The sequence below is a fragment of the Camelina sativa genome, chromosome 18 (genome assembly GCF_030686135.1).
Source record: "Camelina sativa cultivar CO46 ecotype springtype chromosome 18, ASM3068613v1".
NCBI classification, from domain to species: Eukaryota; Viridiplantae; Streptophyta; class Magnoliopsida; order Brassicales; family Brassicaceae; genus Camelina; species Camelina sativa.
The window spans coordinates 20,077,029-20,098,180 of NC_141897.1; the positions used below are offsets into that span (position 1 = coordinate 20,077,029).

General features: G+C 34.8%; 4 protein-coding genes and 4 pseudogenes across 7 annotated transcripts; 5 read left to right on the forward strand and 3 right to left on the reverse strand.

Moving 5' to 3' along the window:
• The first annotated feature begins 1,986 nt into the window (after positions 1-1,986).
• Positions 1,987-4,143, forward strand: LOC104762155 (UPF0481 protein At3g47200-like). Its single transcript, XM_010485391.2, has 4 exons — positions 1,987-2,104; positions 2,284-2,489; positions 2,688-3,523; positions 3,616-4,143. Exons 2-4 carry the CDS (start codon positions 2,308-2,310, stop codon positions 3,897-3,899), a joined length of 1,302 nt encoding a protein of 433 aa, XP_010483693.1. The 5' UTR covers positions 1,987-2,104; positions 2,284-2,307; the 3' UTR covers positions 3,900-4,143.
• Positions 4,144-4,233: 90 nt separating this feature from the next.
• Positions 4,234-4,777, reverse strand: LOC104762154 (uncharacterized; annotated as a pseudogene).
• A 2,507-nt stretch (positions 4,778-7,284) lies between these two features.
• On the forward strand, positions 7,285-10,030 carry LOC104762156 (protein indeterminate-domain 13-like). Its single transcript, XM_087499296.1, has 3 exons — positions 7,285-7,612; positions 7,821-8,220; positions 9,005-10,030. The coding sequence occupies exons 1-3, from the start codon at positions 7,453-7,455 to the stop codon at positions 9,711-9,713; spliced, it is 1,269 nt and encodes a 422-aa protein (XP_087355422.1). The 5' UTR covers positions 7,285-7,452; the 3' UTR covers positions 9,714-10,030.
• Positions 10,031-11,063: 1,033 nt separating this feature from the next.
• LOC104762157 (zinc-finger homeodomain protein 12 pseudogene) lies at positions 11,064-11,862 on the forward strand (annotated as a pseudogene). The gene has a single exon (XR_015588937.1). The product of XR_015588937.1 is annotated as a zinc-finger homeodomain protein 12 pseudogene (transcript).
• Positions 11,863-13,330: 1,468 nt separating this feature from the next.
• On the reverse strand, positions 13,331-14,405 carry LOC104762158 (fasciclin-like arabinogalactan protein 12). Its single transcript, XM_010485395.3, has one exon. The coding sequence runs from the start codon at positions 14,294-14,296 to the stop codon at positions 13,544-13,546; it is 753 nt and encodes a 250-aa protein (XP_010483697.2). The 5' UTR covers positions 14,297-14,405; the 3' UTR covers positions 13,331-13,543.
• Positions 14,406-16,127: 1,722 nt separating this feature from the next.
• LOC104762159 (dehydrodolichyl diphosphate synthase 8 pseudogene) lies at positions 16,128-17,130 on the forward strand (annotated as a pseudogene). Its single transcript, XR_015588935.1, has one exon. The product of XR_015588935.1 is annotated as a dehydrodolichyl diphosphate synthase 8 pseudogene (transcript).
• A 770-nt stretch (positions 17,131-17,900) lies between these two features.
• LOC104762160 (dehydrodolichyl diphosphate synthase 8 pseudogene) lies at positions 17,901-18,884 on the forward strand (annotated as a pseudogene). The gene has a single exon (XR_015588936.1). The product of XR_015588936.1 is annotated as a dehydrodolichyl diphosphate synthase 8 pseudogene (transcript).
• On the reverse strand, positions 18,858-20,253 carry LOC104762161 (uncharacterized). The gene is made up of 2 exons (XM_010485398.2): positions 19,869-20,253; positions 18,858-19,742 (listed from the first exon to the last, which is right to left on the reverse strand). Exons 1-2 carry the CDS (start codon positions 20,152-20,154, stop codon positions 19,018-19,020), a joined length of 1,011 nt encoding a protein of 336 aa, XP_010483700.1. The 5' UTR covers positions 20,155-20,253; the 3' UTR covers positions 18,858-19,017.
• Positions 20,254-21,152: the final 899 nt, after the last annotated feature.

The following is a 21,152-nucleotide window of genomic DNA, read 5'->3' on the forward strand; positions in this document are numbered from 1 at the left end:
CTCTTGTCTCTTTAATTCCAACATGTCATTGCCTTTTAACACTTTTGATATACGCTTGTTTTTAGATTGCCCTCTTCTAGTTTGACCCCATCATCTACATGTAGTATTGGCAAGAAGATATATATACACAAAGATATGTAATTCTTCTTTCAATTAATCGTTAACAAAAGTGTGCTTAATCAAACATAATTACATACATGGAGTTGTGTGAATTAACTATCATAATGTTGGGGCTTAGGAGTGATTCCGATATCGCCTGCTGTGTTTCCTTTCTTTGGTTTTTTTTCACATTTACATTTAAACAATTACCGCCTATCTTAACCATATGTGATGGCTTGGACCAATTCAGTTCGATCTCATAAATGCTTCTTTGGTCCATTCAACACGGTTCATATATAGAGAATAGTATACCCAGACGATAGTTTGGTCCATTCAACAACAAGTTAATAATCCTATATATAAAAGATGATATTTGTATTGTTGGGATGTTGTGGTTGGTTAGGAACAATTGATATTTGTATTGTTATTTTTCCATGTAAGTTTTTTGACCACTCTAAAGCTCATTTTAGAGGAGACTGTCGTGTCACCAACTTAATGCAATGAAGTTTGCAGAACAAAAAAAAAAAAAAAAAAGACGAAGGTGTTATCTCCATACATGACATGTTATCATTTCCTTATCAATTATTTATTTATTTTTTAAACATCGAAAACATTTTTTAGTTACTCACTCTTTCAATGAAAATTATTTAGAATATAAATAATTTTTTGAATTCTTCAAATTGATTCAATGGTTTAATTTTCCTACTAAATGGACTTTTTTTTATAAGGAGACTCACCAATAAAAAAAAGCATGTAGTGATTTATAAAATTTTCAAAAAGGATTTTGTAAAAATCTAAGATAAAAAAAATCGGCGAAATGGATGGTAAATAGGATTTTGTTTTTGTACGAAAGCGTTATCAGTCACGCCCATCGTAGAATATGAAAGTGTGTATAAATAAACTGGACATTCTGTGAAAGTGTGTAGCCATGATGTAGAAATAAATAGATAATACTAGGGGAAAATTCCCCAAAAAAACATGAATTAATTAATATTTGCCAGAAATAAATAGATAATACTAGATAGTTGTAGTTTAACAATGAAGGCTAGTAGGCTAATTGCTTTTTATTTCAACAAAAAAAAAAAGAAAAGAAAGAACTACTCGCTTTCTATGTATTAATTATGTTAGAATGTTTGTGGAATGATTATTTTCAATAGAAGCTTCCCGCATCTTGAAATAATCATAGTGACATTAAAAAAATGTCAACGAGGTGAGCACGTAATGTCTATAAAATCACTAGGAATTGAATACACAATTGTACATATAATTTTTTTTGTTCCCGAGTTATCAGAAACGTGAAGTGACATGAGGACCTAAAGAAAGTTTCAGCTTGAGCAACATTTATCCCTTAAAATATTTTTCTCTCATTATGCTATCCATGTTGAGATCAATGACCCTCAATCAATGTAAATGTGGATGAAAAGGAAACATAGTTGTGTGTGACAGTGTGAGCAAATTTAACAAGAGATAATTACTGACTTATCTATATCATCAAAAAGTATTTGGTTAAATAACTTTTGTCAAACGTAATTAATTAAGAAAAGGTGGCTCTGCAATCTTCAGGAAATTGGATGCTGCAACAATCAATGAACAGAGGCTGTCAACTTATTACTTATAAATACTTTCGTTTCGTATGACTCTTTAACCTTCCGGGAGACTCGGTCACTCGTCTTACCCTTGGCAATTGTGGCCTTGTTCGTTAGTTTTTTGCTAGCTGACGGCACTACTAATTATTGGAAAATCGTTTTCTAAATATATTGTAAAAAGATTAATAAACATTTTTGTCAAAATTGTGCTAAGAAAAAAGTCAAAACTGCAACCTCTTGTTTTTCTAGTCGCAAAGTTGTATCATTTTGTTTAATCTAAAAAAAAGGTTGCACCGTTTTATTTACAGAATAATATTCTCTTCCTGTCTATAAAATTTATTAGAGTTATTAAAAACTTAGAATTTAGAAGAAGGCTCTCTCAGAGACTTCATTCTTCTTTCGGTACCTCATTCATTACAGTAAGCTCCCCTTCTTCCCTTCTCTCTCATTTGATACTTGTTTATCTGTAGAAGTACATATGAAGAGAACAAAGATGATAGTTATAACTAATTTGCGTATAGACTTTCAAAGTTTTATGTTTTATATAATCGATCAGGGGATTCTTTATTTTTCTAAATATCCAAAACGTTTGATGCAGAAAATACAAAGGTCTCCATCGAAGATGGGATCTCAAGAATATTGCATTTACAGAGTACCAAGCCCACTGCGTGAAGTGAAACCTGAAGCTTATACACCCCGGATGGTTATCATCGGCCCACTTCATCACTCTGTCAAACCCAGGGCTTACAATCACGACATTGAAGCAAATATGCTTATGGAAGACCTTAAAAATAGCAATTCAAGGTGCATAATTAAACCATACAGAAAGATTTATCTTATCATTGCACTTTGTTTGTGTTTACAATTTGAATAATATATAAAAATTATATGTTCTGTTCTTTAATCTATAATTTTAAACCATACTGAAAGGACTAATATGATTAATGAGTTATACATATAAATATAATACAGAAATTAATGTGTACGTCGATGGTTTATTAGCTATCTAGAGTATCTGATGATGGAGGGCCAAAAGAAAAGGTACAAAGAAGCTTTCATCAAAAGAATTGGGCAAATTAGTGTTGACGAGATGAAGAGAACCATACAAGCTAATATAGAGAAGATACGGGGAAGCTATGCAGTACCGACGTCGTGGATCTCATCTCCTGACTTCGTGGACCTTATCCTTGGCGATTCAATTTTCATCTTGGAGCTCAGTCTCAGACATTGGGATAAAAAACACAAAACTTCCCAACCTTCTACGTCAATAGGTACTGCATGTCGTGATTTGACTGTGGACAAAACATTTTTCACTTCGACGGTGATCGAAGATCTCATCTTGCTGGAGAATCAACTTCCTTATTTCATTTTAGAGGAGTTGTTCGATCCTATAAAAAGAGACTTGTGTGGAAATGATGATCTGACGCTCTACCAACTTATCTTAAATTTATTTTCCAAGGTTGGTAAAATCAAAGAAAATACAAAGTTCATGCATTTTACAGACATGCACCGGTGTGTTTACGAGGAATCGCTTGACCAGAATCCGGATATGAAGGGGACGAAAGGGAAAACTCATACGCAGAACGCTGAGAACCTATCTCACGTAGGAGTTGAATTCAAGGTGTGGAAGGATGAATATTCATTGGACGTGGCATTTAAGGAAGGTTGCTTAACGATGCCGAGTTTCCCTGCGGATGAAAACTCTGATATCATTTTAAGAAATGTGATTGCATATGAGCAGTGTCATATGCTTGGAAATGCCTTGACTTCTGAATATATATATCTCATGAATTTCCTTGTTACCTCCGATAAAGACGTCGAGGTACTAGATGCCAGAGGTACAATACAAACATAACAAATACGATATATATATTTTTGTTTTAATTTGATGAATGCTCACGAACATATATTTGTGTTGCTTGAACAAAAGGGCTGATAGCAAATGGTATTGGGAGGTCAAGCTTGGTCGTGAAGATGATAAACGAGTTAGGTGTAGGAGTGAGGCTGCCAGAATCCACAGTTTATCACGGCATAGCCATGAAACTCAGAGCTCACTGTAAATCTCGTAGAAAAAGGTTTTTGGCCAAACTCGGGAACGTCTACTACAGTGACTGTTTGACGGGGACAGCTACCACAGCCGCCGTAATTCTCTTGTTTCTGACTATGGTTGCGACGGGAGCTTCTCTCTATCAAGCTATCATGACCCAACCATAGTTACATGATCGACTGTTTAAAAGTCTCCACAAGAAAAATGGTTTTTGGTTTGTTTGTGAGACTGATTTTAATTTCTATTTTTTTTTTTTTTAAATATGTTAATTAAGCTAGTTATAATAACAAATCTAAGAACATGGTATTTTCTTACAGTAATATATGGTAAACTATATATTATTAGTATGCAAGTTTAGTTTGTAGTAGAGACATGTTTTGTGTGTTTTTTTTACAAATTGTGACTTCATCATATGATTTTAAATAGAAATAACCAAAAAAATCTTGATTGTTTTGACTAACCAACTTTAACTAATATCAATCGGTGCATATGTTCCAAAAGTTTTTTTTTTTTTTAAAAACATGTTTTTTATTCAACGTTTAGAGCGATTTACATAGATCTCATCGAAAAACACAGCAGCGCGATCACTGATTCAACATGCAAAGGAGAAGATCAAGATCCGGCCGGGGGATCTAAGAAGAAGCTTGGGATGATCCGGATTTGTGGAGGTAGAGTTTTCCAAAGACGTGAAGAGCTGTGACGAAGCCGATGAAACAGAGACTCATGATCAGAACAACGGTCGGTGAGATCTTCAAACCCGGAGGCTTCGTCTGTGTAGAACCTCAGCATGTTGCTCGGTCCTGATCCACCCGCGGATCCGCCGCCTGACGATGCCGATCCGCCGCCACCTAGCCTGCGACGACGCATGCCTGCAGTAGCGGCGGCGGATCCACGTGGAGCGGCCAGACCGGGTCGAGCGGTTGAGCCTCCGGTGGAGGTTGATTGTTGGGACTGGGAAGATCCTCTCGCCATCGCTTGTATTGTACGGTCAGATTAGGTGAAAGAGACGAAGAGAGAGGGCAAGAGAGAGAGGTTAAAGGAGTGGTGAACAAAGGGTAATATGGTAAATAATGTTAATAGAGAGACACGTGTAGTTTTTTTTAGTCCCTAGTAGAAAACTCCCAACGACTTTTTTGTTGGGGCGTTTTAAGACTCTATATAATTATGAACTTGATTAGTAAAGTTTTAATTTTGATCCTCAGTTTGGCACCATTAATGAATTTAATTATATATCTAATGACAATGCAAATGCAATGACTTATATGGCGAATAGATTGTGATTTAAAGATCTCTTAAACTAAATCCTAAGTTGCTTAGATAGATATAGTACTAAATAAATATCTTGGATCGTGATTGTTTCCAAAGTTGATTAGTGTTTATTCATTCATTCCTCCTACACAACACTACCGTTTTACAATTGAGAAAAGAAAAAGGAAAAAAAGAAAGAATGAAGAAACTCCATTGAAGCTTAGATTGGGCTTCTCCAACTAATTTCTAGTTTGGTTCAAGCTAGTTTCTTTCTACTATGGATTTCACAATCATGGATTTAAAATCTATTTCACTTTGATTTAAATCCATTGACCATTTCACTTTGATAAGATCAAAGTGAACTCTTCCAAAAAGCTTACTCCAAGTAAGCCCCTAAATTTATTATTTCAAAGTTAAAGAAAACACAGTGTCAGTGTGAATACGTTGGTTAATTATAAGTCTATTATGTAACGCAGAATAGGAGGATCTTTCACACGCATGTGTGATGTGTCTAACTCTATGTAAGTGTATGTATGTATATTTGATCATTACAGGTCAAATAATGTACTTATGGCGTAATTATGTAATGATGATTTGCTTGCCCCCATCAAATTTGAGTGTTGGCTGTAAAGACAATCTCCTTTTCTTCCTTCATGTTCTATTTTCGTTTCTAGATCTTTCTTTCTTTTATATCCTTTACATGTTGATGTCATCTCATAATTATCCTGCTTGTTTATTTGTCTTTCTTTCCTCACTTTTCATCTCAAGATTATCATGTTTCATAATACTCTAATATTCTTTGTCATACCAATCAAACCCACGAACTTCACAATTTTGTTACAAACTATACTACTTGACCCATAGATAGATAGGGTAAGAAATCCTCTTCTGTTTAAATTAGGAAATCAACATTCTTAGAATGAAGACTGAGATTAGAAATATGGAGAGATAGAGAGAGAGGTAATGATTGTAAAACACGAAAAATAAGTAACATTGATTTGGAAAAAAAAAGTTATATAACTACTTTAGTTAGACATAAGTGGTGTGCTCTGTTAGTATATGATGATGTGATGTCACTTGTCTCACTCGTAAATGAGTTGCTAAAACTTTGATTTCAATTATCAAATTTAAAGTTACTTATTCATCATGATCAGATAGATATTACTAGAGGGGAATATGATCCGTGACATCCATCTTGCAAAGTCATATATATCTTATAATTCTTGTCGGTATATATTTTCACTTTCAGCTCCTAACGTACGTTTGCTCGTTGTGATTTAATTTAATTTCAATATATATGGAAATAATTATTTGATCTTCATCTTATATGGGTTAAGACTTTGAGATATCCCATATACTAGATAGTTACAAATTCAAATGGTCCTAGGTTTGATCCTACCCAAAGAAACAAGACTTAGTTTGGTTTTTTTTCTTTTTTTCTTTTCTGGTTCTAGTATGAATTATTTGTAGAGACAAACATTCTGGCGAAAAGGAACAAAAGCAACGGTTGAGGTAGACCTTCTTATAAACCAAGTGTTTACACATCATTTAAACCATGTGTAATCCTCTGATGCTCAATGAAATCCAGTTTGCTGAAAATGAAATGGTGTGGTCTTTTTGTTTTAGTCAACTTTCAAACGGTAAGAAAAGTCCAAAAGTTTAAAGTTGTTCACATCTCTCATGCATACACAATCATCATATATATATATATTCAAAATTTTCAATATCGATGCATTACAAAAGAACGGCGTTCTAATTATGCCGTTATGCGACTTCATAAGTTTTCATATATGTAAGGATAATCATATATTATTTTTGAAAGTATTTTATTTCTTACAAAGTATATACAAAGACACGGTAATCCTATTTTAATTTTATTATAACGATATGAAAATAATATACTAAAAATGAATAAAGTTAATTAACATTAAATCTTAAATTTAAAACTAAAAATATCAAATATATTGGCTTATATAAAAATTTGTGTAAAAAATAAACAAATTGTGTTAAACTAGAAATAAGAATGGTCCAGTTTGAGTCCATGTATACTGACCGACCTGTAATAGAACAGTTGTGTGTAAATAAAGAGAGAGATTCCGTCTTAGCAAGCCTTCTTTTTTTGGAGTTATCCTACAAGACTCTTCACAAGTGATCATAACTTGCCCATCACAATCTCTCTTAAAACATAAAAATCCAAAAACAAAAATTAGTATTTTCTTACCCACGACCAAAAACAAAAAATAATCATCCCACTTTTCAACCCATAAGAAAATTTCTTGATTTACTTCATATGAGCCACAAATTAAGCTTTACTCTCATAATTATATAGATATCACTTTCATTTTTACATGTTTTCTTCTCTCCTTTCTCTCTTTGTCTGCCTTCTTTCTCTTAAAGATTCTTGCTTGTTTAAGTAGAGAAGTGTAACACAACTTAAGAGTTTTTTTTTCTTTTCTTTTTGTCTTCTTACATATGAATCATCAAGACATGATGATTCCACATAATCATGTCCGTCTCTCATTCCCTAGCTTTGTCCATGCCCAAGAACACATCACTCCAAATCCTAACCCTAACTCTAAGCCTGCCTCCACTAGCACAGCCAAGAAAAAGAGAAACCTCCCAGGCAATCCAGGCATGTTTATAAAATATTTAAACGTTCTGCGTGGTTTTTTCATTTTCTTTTAAAATCTTTTATTGTGTTTTCATCAAATTCAATATAGTATATGATCTTGTTCCAAGAGTAGATCTTTTGTGTCTTCTTGTGTCCTTCTTGGTTACTATTTTATTTTTATTGTTTTTTATTTTGTTTCTAACAACATGAACAAACAACAAAAAAACAGATCCAGATGCAGAAGTCATCGCTCTATCTCCAAATTCCCTCATGGCAACAAATCGGTTCTTCTGCGAAATCTGCAGCAAGGGGTTTCAGAGAGAACAGAACCTTCAGCTTCACAAAAGAGGCCACAACCTGCCATGGAAGCTGAAGCAGAGAACAAACAAGAATCAGGTGAAGAAGAAAGTATATATTTGTCCCGAGAAGAGCTGCGTCCATCATGATCCAGCTCGAGCCCTAGGAGACCTCACTGGAATCAAGAAGCACTTTAGCAGGAAACATGGAGAGAAGAAGTGGAAATGCGACAAGTGTTCCAAGAAGTATGCTGTGGTATCCGATTGGAAAGCTCATAGCAAAATTTGTGGTAGCAGAGAGTTTAGGTGTGATTGTGGTACCGTCTTCTCCAGGTCATTGCTACTCTTTCTACTTCTTGTTTTTGAAGTATTATCATTTTCCCTTAACGCGTTAAATTATTGTATAATTATTTTCGGAAAGTATATGCATAAAGTTCCAAATTTTCATCAAACACTTTTAAAAATTATAACAACGAAAGAGGCTTCATCTTTTCAGTTATTTGAAGTCTTTGATAAAAAATTACAAGTATAAACGTAAACAGTAAACACAAACGCAAATAAAAAAAATTGAAAAAAAAAATCGGCGGGTCCTATAATTGGACATTTAAATAGATGCATGTATGCATAAAGCATGATATTGCATTTGTTGTCAAAAATTAAATATAAAAAAAAATTCCTTTTGTTTGTACTATCTTTATATACAGAGTCGTCAAAATGTGCTTTTTTTTCCTTTTCACAACTTCATATATACACGTTAAGTAATTCGGAACTGTAAATCTATAAATTTAATACGTTATGTCTAGTACGTGGTTTTTTTGGCTTGTAGCTTGTCGTTTGGATACCACTGCCGTTAATTATTTCATGGCTTGTTTTCTTGTCTTGGTCCAGCTTGTAGTTTTATTCAGACATAAATATCGAGGAGAAAAAGGCTGCATGATTAGAACATGATGTGGTCATGTCTCAATAACCTAAAGTCTTCTGTTTCCACCTTACTACATGCATATACTACACCAATTCCAAGCTTGAATTTTATAAAGATTTTTTTAAGACTTGCATATTATAGTTTATATTATATTAACATAATTCACATGATGTATGATTTGGTTGATTGTATCAGGAAGGACAGTTTCATCTCACATAGAACCTTTTGTGATGTCTTAGCTGAAGAAAGTGCTAAATTCTTCTCAGTTCCATCACCCTTAGCCACCAATACGACCATCTCCACAATTGCTGATACCAACAGTCCAGTTCTTGTTCAGTCACAATTGGATCAATCACTCACAGGTACGGGCACCGATCTTAACGTCAACAACAATAACACTACCTTATTGGGGAAAAACTTCACCAAATCCGACCCAATCCCGCAACAAGCCAATGCTTTCCCGTTGTCCCCACCACCAACACGTGGTACATCTGATTCGGTTCATAACCTATGGAAGTTACGAGAAGAGGAATATTCAAACCAGTGGTTACTCAATGAATGTATGAACAACAACAAAAGCATTATTCGTAAAGGAATATCCACAAATCAAGAAGATGAGATCAAAAAGGGAAATATCTCTAGTGGCTCAAACTCAACCGATGCAAACATAGCATCCTTGTTCTCTTATAATCAAGAAGCAGGTAATCAGGCTTCATTCTCGGCAACAACATTGCTTCAAAAGGTGGCTCAAATGGGATCATCATCGAGTTCCGACACTAGCACCATGTTGGGGCTAATGACTTCATCCATCTTCAACAATAGGATGCCAAACTCCGATGGTTTAAATACGAAAAATAAGGATGAAGAGTGGACCAGAGACTTTCTTGGTGTTAAGAAGCCGTGATGACCAACAATGTCTACATCATCATCATCATCACTTCCTATCAAGCCTGCCATGACGTACGGTGAACCATGATATTCCCAAGTTGGCTGTAAGCCTCCAGCCATGGTAGGTGGGAAAATAACCGTACGCATGGCGTCAGATTCTGAAAATACTCGTTTTTTGTTCATGTACAAGGTAGTTATAATCATGTTTAAGGGTATTTGAATTCTCCAGGCTTTCTTTAGGAACAATACACAAAAAAATCTGAAGCGATCGACAACTCACATGAAAGTCTTTGGAATATTTTTACATAATAATATGAATTGACTAATCAAAAATCCGTTATTTGTATATTTGTTCTGATCATTGGAGACAACAAACATTCGATGATCCAACCTATATGGAGATTCGAGATCACAAGAATAAGAGAAATGCGTACATTTATAAACAAACTTATAATGACTAATCGTGATTGAAAACGCATATGTAATGTTTTATTTTTTTTAAGTCAAAAGTTGCATTAATTTCAGCTAATCCAAATTTTATTAATTGACATATGTTTTTAGTTGATTGTGGTTATATTAACATGCTGACCCGCGGTATACCGCGAGACAAGTTTTTTTTTTTTGTTAATGTACTATTTTAATACTAATTTTGCTAATGTAATATTTTGTTAATTTTAGTGATTTAGTATATAATTCGTGGTATACCGTACACCAATTTTTGTTTAACCCGTAGTGAAGTATCATATTAATGATATTTTATTTTTAGTATTATCAATTCAATCATGTAATGTCATATAACCCGTCATGTAATATAACTTGTTTGTGTTATTTTGAAAATTTAATATGTTTAAATATTCATAATTTTAAACTTTTTATTAAGTTTAGATATATCAGTTATAAATTATAAACTTCTTAAAATTCTATAATTTACTATATACGGTAAATTTATTATATATGTATGTTGAACACACACTTTTTATATTAATTGAGTAATATAAGTTCGCTTTAAAAATTCACATATGCAGGAAAAAATATATATTTTTATTAACTTTATGCATTATATGACGATTCACTATATTTAAATTTAAAAAAAAAGATGATAGGAGAATAATTTTTTTAATATGGAATAAATCTTCTAAATATCTATATTAATTATAGAATATACATATTTAAAATATTTTTATTATGTTTGGTTATAAGGATAATAGATAATTAACTAACATTGTTTGGATATGAATATAAGCATTAAATGATATTAAATGTAAAAACTTTATAAAAATTATTTTTGTTTGGATATGAATATAAGCATTAAATGATATTAAATGTAAAAACTTTATAAAAATTATTTTTGAGCAAAAACTACTGCAAAAGTACTAGTATAAATTAACTGTTGGAATAATGAATTGTGGTTATATGAAAGAAACGAGTAACAATAATGTATGCAATTAAAAATATCACGATGTTTGGAATCCTAGTTGCCTTCAAAAGAAAAGAAAACCAAAAACAAAAAAAAGTATCTCCTTAGAAAAACACACTACTGAGGAACAAAATCAACCATGCATTATTATTCAACAATAACAACAAACAACATAGACACCGGCGCCGGAGACATGGTTGTCTTGTACAATGAATGCCTTAAAAACCACGCGGTCAGTCTCGGCGGTCACGCTCTTGACGGCTGCGGTGAGTTCATACCTAAATCAACCACCATCCTCACAGACACTCCGTCCCTTACGTGCGGTGCATGTGGCTGCCACCGCAACTTCCACCGTCGTAGTCCTTCTGACGTCTTCAGTCACTGCTGGTCACCACCGCTGCAGCCACTCGCCTCCACTCCGCACTTGCTTCTCTCTCTCAGCTCCGGTTTCTCTGGACCCTCGAATCAAGAAGACAAGAACAAATTCACGGTGGCAAAGGAAGATAGGTCGGCGATGATGAAGAAGCGTAAGAGGACGAAATTAACGGCGGAACAAAAGGAGAAGATGAGAGGTTTCGCAGAGAGAGCGGGGTGGAAGATCAACGGCTCGGATGAGAAGTGGGTGAAAGAGTTTTGTAGCGAAGTTGGAATAGAGAAACAAGTTCTTAAGGTTTGGATCCACAACAATAAGTACTTTTCCAACGGGAAGAACAGAGACACTACGTCCTCTAGTTCTTTGAAGTTGTAGAAATATATCTCTTTTACGGTGATGGGTCTTCGTCTTCGTGAGTAAAAATTTCAAAATGTCAATGATTTTAGATATAAAGAGTTATGCAAGTTTATCCTAGAAGACTTTTTCTTTTGAGTTTTAACTTGTATCGATCGTCGCTCATCGACCATGACTCATGACCTAGATATTCGAATGCGTAGCATTTACTTAATTTTTTGGTTTAAAAGTATTTACTTTGCTAATTATAGTGTAAATAATTCATGATTGAGTAACAAAATAGTTATATAATATATATAGGTAAATGGTCAAATAATATGGTCTATCGTTCCCAACATATATCGTTTTGATTTTTCTTCAATTACCAAGAGACATTATTGGTCAAACAAATTCCAAGTTCTTGATTTAAAATATTTTCGGACTATAGGATACATGTACTCATTTAGTCCCTTCCTTAACTAGTGACATGAGCCACACTCCTTTTGTAATAGTAAAATTCAAGATGTGATCCATTATATTCTCACTTTTACTATATAAACGAATCTCCTGATGAGTTTTATTAAGGCCAAGTAGTCTTTAAATAATAAGATATACGTTGTTAGGAATATTATTTGTTCATGTGTCCGACACTTTTCATTTCATCAGCATCTCTTATTTTGCTTTTTTCCGTTTAAGGATAAAGCTTCGGTAACAGCAGCCCTCACATAGTTGTCCTAGTTAAGGATTTATGCAGATGTTTCGATATGTATTTTTTAAAAATCTGTGGCTCTTCACGTACAGCTTGAAGTATTTGATGGTCTTTATTCCTTCTCATCAGAACCTCCTACTTGGGGGTGATATTTAATGAATGATTCTTTGGTGGAGTACTAGTCCGTCGTCACCTATATGACGTTTTAAGTTTTGATTCCAAATTACAAGTTTTGATTTCTGAAAACTTTTGTTGTTGTTCACCAATTTCTGAAATCAGGCTTTCAATTTTTTTTTTTTTTTTTTTTTTCAGTTTTACATTTTACAATGTATCATTTATATATATTTACAAAAGGATCGGAATATATTTCATATTATCATATTTATTTTGGTAAAGAGTTTGATTTAGTTTTTATTGTATACTACTTACTTGAGTTGGATATCATCATTTATAAGCTACTGTGCTTGCATTGAAAGAAATGTAAGACCATAACCACCACAACAACCAACACAGTAAAGGTTGCTTTAAAAAAAAAATTATTATTTTAATCAAATATATATATGTATTATTTTTCATTAATACCACTCACTAAAAAGACTATACTTATCTATTTTATCTGAGCAACGTTTTTTATCGAAGTAATCCGAAAACAATTTTTTACTTTTTCTCTTTTTTCTCATTATTATATTATTTTATCTGAGCAACTCTTTTCATTAGTATCTGCCCAGTAAAGATATTTTAAAAGAATTGGATCAAAGGAAAAAGAAAAGATATAAAGGAGATATTAACAAATACAAGAGATGAAAATGGAAATATAAATTTTATCAAGAGAAGAAAATGGAAATATAAAAAACAGATGTGTTGATTAACACAAAATCGTATGGAAACGAAGAGACAAATATACCCCAAAATGGCAAAATCACCCACATGACACAAAATCATGAGTAATAATAATCGAAACGTATCATACACAACAACTTTTATCAAAAGGGAAAAAAAAAAAACTTAATATCATCACAAATAAAACCATGCGAGCATTACGCTCATGACGCAAAACGACACCGCATCACACACAGAACCAACGTTACGCGAGGCAAACGAAGCATCCGCCGGAGAATCATCACCGGAACTATCACTGTCTTCCTTCTTCTTCTTTGATTTCGTGACCGACGGAGCCGGAGCCGGAGCTGGAGGACGAGGATCGAAAACTTGCTGTGGAAGCAAAACCTTATCAACCTGGTAAACAGCGAGCTGTCCATCGCTGTAGACGTTTCCGGAGACTGTGGTGTTGGTTACACCAGTCGTGATATTTACGGTATTGCCACTGGTGGTAATGTTGAGAGGGAAATGTCCTTCGGCGGAGTCACCGGCCTGTGTTCGGAGAGGGTTGCTTATTGTTTGGAAGTTTGAGGAAGAGACGTAACTTGGTATGACATGAAACTGGATTAGCTCTACTTGTTGCTCGTCGTTTAAGGAGTTTAGTGTTCCGGCTTTGAGACTGGAGAATGAGGAATCACTCGGTGCGAAGATAGTGATTCCGTTATCGGAGTTGTTTAGTTGGCCGAGGAGTTGGTTAGCAACGCCGGTTGATTTGAGTAGTCGGATGAAGACAGTGAATTGTCCTGCTTTTTCTAGGATTTTAGTGACATTTGTTGGTCCTGCTGGGGCAGGTGCGGCGGCTGGAGAAGACTGAGATAGGGTTCCGGGAGCGGTAGTGAGGAGGAGGAGGAGGACGGTGAAGAGGACGATGATGAGAGATTGTTCCATGGCGCGGATCTTTGTTTTCAAAAGAGTGTTGCTTTTTTTTTTGGTTGTGTGAGATAGGAGTTTATATGAAGAGTAAGGGTTATATTGTAATGGGGGAAATTGATTGGTTAAGAGGTCAACATTGTTACAACTAATATATAAGTTGATACTATAGTTAATAATCAATTTTTTTTTTTTTTCCATCAAATCATATCAAATGAATCGTTTTACCAGTAGACAAAATAATTGGATATATAGTCTTTAAGCCGTTGATAAAAAAGTAATAATGGGTTTTCGTATTAAAGAAACTAATCAGATAATTAATCAAGTTCTAATTGATAAACACCTTTCAACAAATAGAGCTAATAATTTAAAGTGTACATATAAAATCGACTATCGGTAACAAACGTGGTCTTGTAGTAGTTGGTATGACGGTGTGTGTGTGCAAATACATAAAAGAAAATCATTACTTTGTTAGTAATTATCAAATCCCTGTGTAAGGAACGGTGGGAGGAATAATGGAAAGTGTGGTGTATGATAATGGAAGGAGCCAACTTGCAACTTTGCTTGAAAATTAAGAAAAAGCAAACAAAAAAAAATTGATTTGTGGTGGGCTCTCTCTCTAATTCTTTTAGCATATTTCACGTATGTGAACTTCAAATTTTTTGACTGATCAACTATAACCGCCAAGACATTTTACGCCCAAATCAGTACGTAAATTGTTCGAATACTAGCTATATTATTAGATTTTTCTGCAGGTGAAAAGACTTGTATATTGGAGTTGATCGAAAAAGAATCTCTCATTACAGGAAAACAGTTTCTCAAGCGGTGAATTGATTTACCTTTTTTTAGTGGAACAATGTTCTTTTAGTACTTTTGCCAATTCTCCAAGGAAACACAGATTGTGTTCCACCTTTTTAAATTCCACTTTCCGCATGATACATATATATGTGAGCTAATTCAAAATTTTATAAAATTACTTTGAACGAAAGAAAACTATAGATATTTGATGACAAAATTTATTAATTATGTTTCATTTGTAAATCGTAATTCAATGTCAGCATAAATGAACTTGAATAAAATAAAAACGTTAGTAATATATAACTTCGTAATTGACAAATTAAACTAATTTGGAGGGAGCGGGGGAGATTTGTGAAGGACCTGAAGGTGGGTGTGAACTGGATTTGTAAGTGTAAGTGTAATATATAATTGTGGGGCATAATGAAAACAACAATGTCATCCTACTTTGATGTTTATGCTTTTATCAGATTTGATTATGATTGGCATCCTTAGATCTGCTTACTATGGTTCTAGACAACTGTAATTGTCACTCTCTTCTTTTTTTTCCCAAAGAAACATAATTTAATTAGTTGCAATTTCTCTTCAGAATTGTGTATATGGCTCACTGGATTAGTAATTAAAAATTTAAAAGAAGAATATAATCGAAACTAAAAGATAAAAAGAGAGTAAGTAGACGTCCTTAATTACAACTTTTCTTGTGTATCATTGCATTCGAACATAGAAGAGTCTTAATTTACGTGTTTGTTTTAAGTTCTCTTTTGGACAAGTTAATCTGCTTTCGAGCCTCTAATCTTCCTCTTTCTTAATAATCTGATCCCAAACCAATACAATCTTTTGCGTACGTAGGTCGACTTTTCTCAGGTAATATGCATATTATTTTCTTTTTAAAATGTCTTAACCGGAGACATTACAAATTTGATTAAACCAAGAATAAACTAATCAGCCAATTTCTCTCTTCCCCTAAAAATCAGCCGTATCATATGCTCATTCCATTTGCATTCCCTCCAAAAAGAACAAACTTTATATCTTTTGTTTATATTTCACTAACAACATAACCAAAAATTTCCCAATTTTCTTGAATTCTCCTCTCCGATAAGGCGATAACCATATATAAAACCCCGGTTTTTGATATGAATACCCAAGAAGAAGTAGGAGAATTTACTCAAATCTTCAACGCTTTGATGAGTCTAATGAGGAAATTCATATTCAAAGTTCTATGTGCGGGTCCAATCCCTAATCACGTCTCATTCATCATGGATGGAAACCGCAGGTTCGCCAAGAAACACAATCTTACAGGCCTAGACGCAGGACACAGAGCCGGTTTCATATCCGTGACATATGTTCTTCAATACTGCAAAGAGATTGGTATACCGTACGTGACACTCTACGCGTTTGGCGTCGATAATTTCAAGAGACAACCTGAAGAAGTTGAGTGTGTGATGGATCTGATGCTGGAGAAAGTCGAGTACACGATCAATCAAGCTGTCTCCGGGAATCTTAAGGGCGTGAGAGTGTTCTTTGTCGGTGATTTGAATTCGTTAAACGAGCGTCTTAGAGTGGCGGCGCAGAGACTGATGGAAGTTACGGAAGAGAATAAGGATCTGATGGTTGTGGTTTGTGTTGCTTACAGCACAAGTCACGAGATTGTTCACGCTGTTCGAGAATCTTGCGTTAGAAAGTGTGATGGTACTGGAGATGATCCGGTAGTTTTGCAGGTTAGTGATGTTGAAGAGTGTATGTATACATCGGTTGTGCCGGATCCAGATCTTGTGATAAGAACCGGTGGAGGAGATCGACTGAGTAACTTTATGACGTGGCAGACTTCGAGATCGCTTCTTCACTCCACTGCGACTCTTTGGCCGGAGTTAGGACTCTGGCATTTGGTTTGGGCCATTCTTAAATTCCAGAGAATGCAAGATTACTTGGAAAAGAAGAAAAAGCTCGACTAAATAGTTTATGAGTTGAACCCTAGAATGAACTTTTAACCCTTTCGTTTGATTTACGTTTTTCTCGCAGACAATAAACTATGAATTGAAACAAGAAAGCAACAAAAATATTCTTTTCATTATATATGTACTGGATCCGAATAACAAACACAAAGACACCACACCACAAATAGAGGTTTAATTTAAACACACTTTTGTAAAGAAAAGAAGCACACAAATCTTGAAAAGTTTTGTTTACTATCCATTTTGTCATCTAAGAACATAAGACAATCAGTCATCTTGCCAAAATACCTTGTAAAAATTTGTATTTTCGAGAGACTCTTCTATATAAGGTTACTAGCTAGATTCAGCTAGAAGTTTACTTCTGTTTTATTGAGGATAACAACTAGTTCTCTAGTAGTGGGTTTTCAGCTTGAAGTTGCAGAGTTGATATTACAGTTTCTAGGTTCTTAGTCCAAACAGCTACATAGGTCTCTGCGAAAGGTCTTCTGCTACGAGCCTTTAATACAATTCCTCTTTTAATAATATGGTCCAAAACCTATACAATCTTGTAAAGAGGTTAATATAAATGTATTTTTCTTGACAAAGCAATCAAGGAGTTATACCATCATTTAAAAAAAAAAAAAAACTCCAATTTAATACTTTTTAAAGACTTACAAGCTATTTGAATAAATTTCCTTTTAAAATATGATATGATTTGAATTAACCGGGAGACATTACATATTTGATTAAATCACTAAATCACCCATTCTCTCCCTCCACCTTAATATCCGCCGTATCATATGCTCATTCCATTTGCATTCCCTCCAACAAAAAAACTTCATATCTTTTTGTTTATATTCATTGACTCACAACAAAACCAAAAACCCTCCATGTTCTTGAATTCTCCCCTCCTATAACCATATACAAAATCCCGGTTTTCGATAATGAATAATACCGAAGAAGAAGTAGGCGAATTCACTCGAATCTTCAACGCTCTGATGAGTCTAATGAGGAAATTTATATTCAGAGTTCTACGCGTCGGTCCAATCCCTACTAACATTTCATTCATCATGGATGGAAACCGCAGGTTCGCCAAGAAACGCAATCTTGAAGGCCTAGACGCAGGACACAGAGCCGGTTTCGTATCAGTGAAATATATTCTTCAATACTGCAAAGAGATTGGTGTACCTTACGTTACACTCTACGCCTTTGGTATGGATAACTTCAAGAGAGGACCTGAAGAAGTCAAGTGCCTGATGGATCTAATGCTAGAGAAAGTCGAGCTCACGATCGAACAAGCTCTAACCGGGAATATGAACGGCGTGAGAATAATCTTCGCCGGTGATTTGGATTCCTTAAACGAGCGTTTTAGAGCTGCAACACAGAGACTTATGCAGCTCACGGAGGAGAATATAGATCTTATTGTTGTGGTTTGCGTTGCTTACAGCACAAGTCAAGAGATTGTTCATTCTGTTCGAGAATCTTGCATTAGAAAGACTAAAACTGGAGATGATCCTGTAGTTTTAAAGGTGAGTGATCTTGAAGAGTCTATGTATACATCAGCTGTGCCGGATCCGGATCTTGTGATAAGAACCGGTGGAGGAGATCGGCTGAGTAACTTCATGACGTGGCAAACTTCGAGGTCACTTCTTCACAGAACAGAGGCTCTTTGGCCGGAGTTAGGGCTCTGGCATTTGGTTTGGGCCATTCTTAAATTCCAGAGAATGCAAGATTACTTGCAGAAGAAGAAGAAGCTCGAGTAAATAGTTTCTAAGTTAAACCCTAGAATGAACTTTAACCCTTATGCTTGATCTACATGTTTCTTTCGGTCAAGAAACGTTGAAACAAGAAAACAGAAGAAAATCCTTTTTTTTATTGTATCGGATACAAATACAACACACAAAGACACACAGAACATCGATAATTTTTTGATTTAACGATGCTAAAACACAACAGTTAGGGGCTTAATTTAAACACAATTTGGTAAACAAAAACAAACATGTCTTTAAAAATTTAGTACTTAGCCACTCCAGGACCAGGTTTTGCTTGGAACCTACAGACATTACAGAGAGGTGAGAACAGAGATGGAGTTTGGTACTTGTCTTCTCCACCCATCATCGGCATAGGGACTCCGGTCTTAACCGGACTAATGTATCCAGGCCGATATGTTTTACCCAAAACGCCCTCGACGAGATCACTCAGGTTGAAAAACTTAAACTGAGTCTCTAGATGAGCAAAAACATCATCTTTAGGAAGCTGATAGTTATGAACTCTATCTTCCTCTTTCCCAACTGGTCTAACCTTAATATCCATCTGAACAATCCCAGATACCGTGACTCTCACGTTATTCCTCTCATCTGTTCTCTCAACAACAACTTCCCTTTCTTCAAGATCGATTCTCCACTCTGCTTCACCTCCTGTAGGAACTTCGACTTCTTCTCCGTTCCATCTCACCACGAGAGAGTCTACAGAATCGTCCCAAGACGAAACCTTCTTGGCCGCAATGACGAGGTTGTGACTATCGAACATCACTGAGAAGGCTTGAACCCATGTGAAGTCTCTGGTTCTACTAGCAGGTCTTGTACCAATGAAGTGTGCATTGATTTGAAGATTCTCGTCAGAGACGATGGCGAAGTTCCCGTCTTTGTTTCCGTGGAAGTAGAACATCACACCGTCTCCTCCCACAAATCTCGGGTCGTAACACAAAGATCCATATCCGTTGCAGTTTGCTATCCTCCCTATTCAAGCACACAAATCAACCAAGATTAATATTATGTGTGTTAGGCATCTCACACATCGACAAACGTTACAAACTTAATCAAAATACATGCAAATGTCCCAAAATGTTGAGATTTGGAGCTTACATTTGCAGGTGACTTCACATTTGCTGCTACAATCGATGAAACAAGCTTTTTCCTTCTTGTTCATCTTTGGTTTCCTCTCGGGGCATTCCTTAGGACAAGTGAGGATCTTTTGGTTACAAGATCCTCTCGCTAAGCATTGAACTCGCTCTTGGCCCGAACCAAGTGGATACAAAACCTTGTAGTTCGTTGAAGCTGCATCATAAGCACCTTTCTTCCCTTTCTCCGCTGCTGAAACCGCGAAAACAGAGACAAGAACGATAATAGTCACAACAAGACCCCGCGACATTTTTCTTTTGTTTTGTGGTGTTAAAAGAGATAGCACTGTTTTGTTGTATGTCTCTTCGGATTTTGATATGAGAGAAGTGGAGGGGAGTGTACTTATAGATCAAAGAGGCTGGAAGTAAGCAGCAGAGAGCGGCTTAAATAACGGTACAGATATGATCAAAATCACATGAAGAATCGAAGACCGTGTAAGAAACAGCTTCGACTTTTGTTTATTATAAATTCTTTGGGCGAACAGCTTCTAGATTCGAATTCAAGTACTACTTAACTAAAAATAAAAATATGTATTTCTTAGTATGAAAAAGGTCAGCCTATAGAAAACTAAAGTACAAACTGTCATATAAATCATGTTCGATTCTTTTTCGTTTCATCTAATTTGCTATGCCATTATGAAAAACAAAGTTTGACCTATCCGCATAAGAATTTCAAAACTAATCTAAAGAAGATGTATTCGAATTAAGCATTTGAAGTAATTTGTGTATACCAATTCTATGTTAGACGAATTAGCTAAATATTTTAATTTTACCGAGGTACCTATAGATTTTAATTAACATTTTCAGCTAGTTGATCTAGGACATTATTTAAAATATTAACATTACCATTGTGCAGTTCAACTTTGTCACATTATTCTCTGCTCACCGTGGAGTAGATATGTTTACCCGCAATATATATTCGTCAATTTAAGGCTGAAAAGCTGATGGGAACCATCGATCACGGATCTTAATTCATAATTTTAAAAGAAAAATCAAATAACGACGAGTGGTTGCACTAAGTAATCATCATCATTGTGGAGTTGACAATTTATCTATTAATTCCATATACTTATAAAAATATGATATCTATGGTATTGAAGCCATGTACTCATGTGATGGCTAACATAATTTAATTTCCTTGGATCACATGAACTATGCCTAGAAAATTGCAAATTTGATTATTTAAATCTGGTTTTTTATTGCTATTGGCTTCTAAGTTTTAGAGAAAAGAGTGTTTTAGAAGCATCTC